Genomic DNA, 1,933 nt, shown 5'->3' on the forward strand with positions numbered 1-1,933 from the left:
TTCTATTGAAGCTGGGGTAAAGATGCGAGATACAGCTTCCTGCACAACAGAGCAGTGCAAGTGGCTGATGCCATCACATGTAAAAAAGGTAGGGTAACACGTTATCTTTTTGACAACCTTTTTACAAACATGCAAGTTCTCTGGTCCAATTATACAGGATGTTCACAAAGTCTCTTTACAATTTAAAAAATGTATTACAAAAGTAGTTGAGATATGTTTATCAGATTTGTTCTATGTATTCAGTGGTTATCAAAGTTTTTAAATCACATTGCACTTGTGTATTTCAATAAGTATTGAGGTTTACTGAAACAAAATCGGATACGCAGACTTGGCGAAACTACAGGATCCGCCGTAACGTCTGTCAGTTCGTGCATGGCAACAGGACATTTATGGAGACAGGGACAGTGTTGGATGAACATCTGAGGAAAACGTCCATCATGTAGACAAGCCTTTGATCGTTCTCTCTCATCCATCCATACTGCTGCGATTGCACACTTACAAAGTGCAACTCTGACAGGCACTCGAGCCAAATGATAGAGGTGTATTAAATGAGACTTCAGTATCTACTCCTCATTTTGTAATAATTTCCCCAGATGTGTCTATTCATTTGCTTTTGTAATACATTTGTTAAATATTTGTTAAAGAGCCTTTATGGACACCCTGTGTTAGAGGTTCTTATTTTTATACACTATCTAACCTTCCTAACCCATAGGTCCATCCCTGACAGACAGGCCACATACTAACCCTTAGGGGTTAACGTGGCCTGTCTATCAGGGATGGACCTATGGGGGAGGAAGACTATTAGGGTCTATTTTGAAAACCTAAATCGAGGTTTGCATAGATTTTCGGACAATCACATTTGTAATATTTAATAATGATGCTGGTTACACATCTTAGTACAATAAGTATCTTAATACAATAATTTACCTTGATCATTTAATGTCCCGTTCCCACTGATGCCCTCTGATTGAGGGTTGTCAGCTGGCTGCATCAGTTCGGAGCACTCGGCTGTCTGCCTCAGATCCGGGCTCATACCCGGGCTCTCAGCTGTCTGTTGGAGATCCAACATAGCCTCTGCACATTCCGACCGTCTTTGTTGGTCTTCTTTGAGCTTCATCCTCTGCTCTCTTTGAAGAGATGCCTCCGATTTGGGCTTTGTTTTTTCGTAACCTAGGTTGACCGTCGGAGCCCAGTCTACCGACTCAACGTCACTCAAAGCGCTGGGGCACCCTAAAATAACCCAATGAAGTCCATATTAGACTACCGGTAACTTAATAATCATTACTAAGTAAATGAGCATTTAACGACAACATAGTGCTATATAAACACAGCCACAAAAACCAGGTTAGCTAGCTAACATACCTCTGACGAAGTGGTCGCTGCAGACACGGGCATTAGCAGACTGTGCTCCTCCCGACCGCAGACGTAGATTTAAAATCCACTGTTTTCGGCGTTTTTCTGTGAGCTTCTTACATTTCTCGCCCTTGTGAACTACAATTTTTGGCACGCTATAAAATCCTTTTTCTTTTTCTCTGTTAGAGCGGTTGGAGCAGCCATATACTACACAAAACATAGGCATTTTTCAAACAGCAGATCCTCAGCAACATAAGCTAACGTAACCTACTTCACTTCCTGCCCTCCATCTGAATTTCGCGCTCTTGCGATGCAGCAATGTGACGTCACGTGAAAACAACCTATTTGATATGCACTAATTGGAATAAATGGAATTGGAATAATTCCATTCCATTCCATGCGCTATTTGGAATAAATGGTTATTAAATTAAATAAATTAAAAGGTTACTATATATATAGTAACCTTTTACTTCACTGTTATATAGTAACCTTTTAATTCAAGGTTACTATATATATAGTAACCTTTTAATTCACTGTTTAAATATCAGTTCTGGCATTTATTCCAATTAGCGCATATCAA

General features: G+C 39.9%; 1 protein-coding gene across 1 annotated transcript; it reads right to left on the reverse strand.

Annotated features, from left to right (window-relative positions):
* Positions 1 to 910: 910 nt before the first annotated feature.
* LOC115355544 (THAP domain-containing protein 11-like) lies at positions 911 to 1,614 on the reverse strand. The gene is made up of 2 exons (XM_030046401.1): positions 1,363 to 1,614; positions 911 to 1,230 (listed from the first exon to the last, which is right to left on the reverse strand). Exons 1-2 carry the CDS (start codon positions 1,577 to 1,579, stop codon positions 911 to 913), a joined length of 537 nt encoding a protein of 178 aa, XP_029902261.1. The 5' UTR covers positions 1,580 to 1,614.
* Between the last annotated feature and the right edge of the window lie 319 nt (positions 1,615 to 1,933).

This window comes from Myripristis murdjan, chromosome 23 (assembly GCF_902150065.1).
Source record: "Myripristis murdjan chromosome 23, fMyrMur1.1, whole genome shotgun sequence".
In the NCBI taxonomy this organism is placed as follows: Eukaryota; Metazoa; Chordata; class Actinopteri; order Holocentriformes; family Holocentridae; genus Myripristis; species Myripristis murdjan.

Coding starts and splice junctions, on each gene's coding strand:
- LOC115355544 (XM_030046401.1), bottom strand. CDS start 1,579: ATGCCTATGTTTTGTGTAGTATATGGCTGCTCCAACCGCTCTAACAGA. Junction 1,231..1,362: donor CAGCGACCACTTCGTCAGAG/GTATGTTAGCTA, acceptor GGGTTATTTTAG/GGTGCCCCAGCGCTTTGAGT.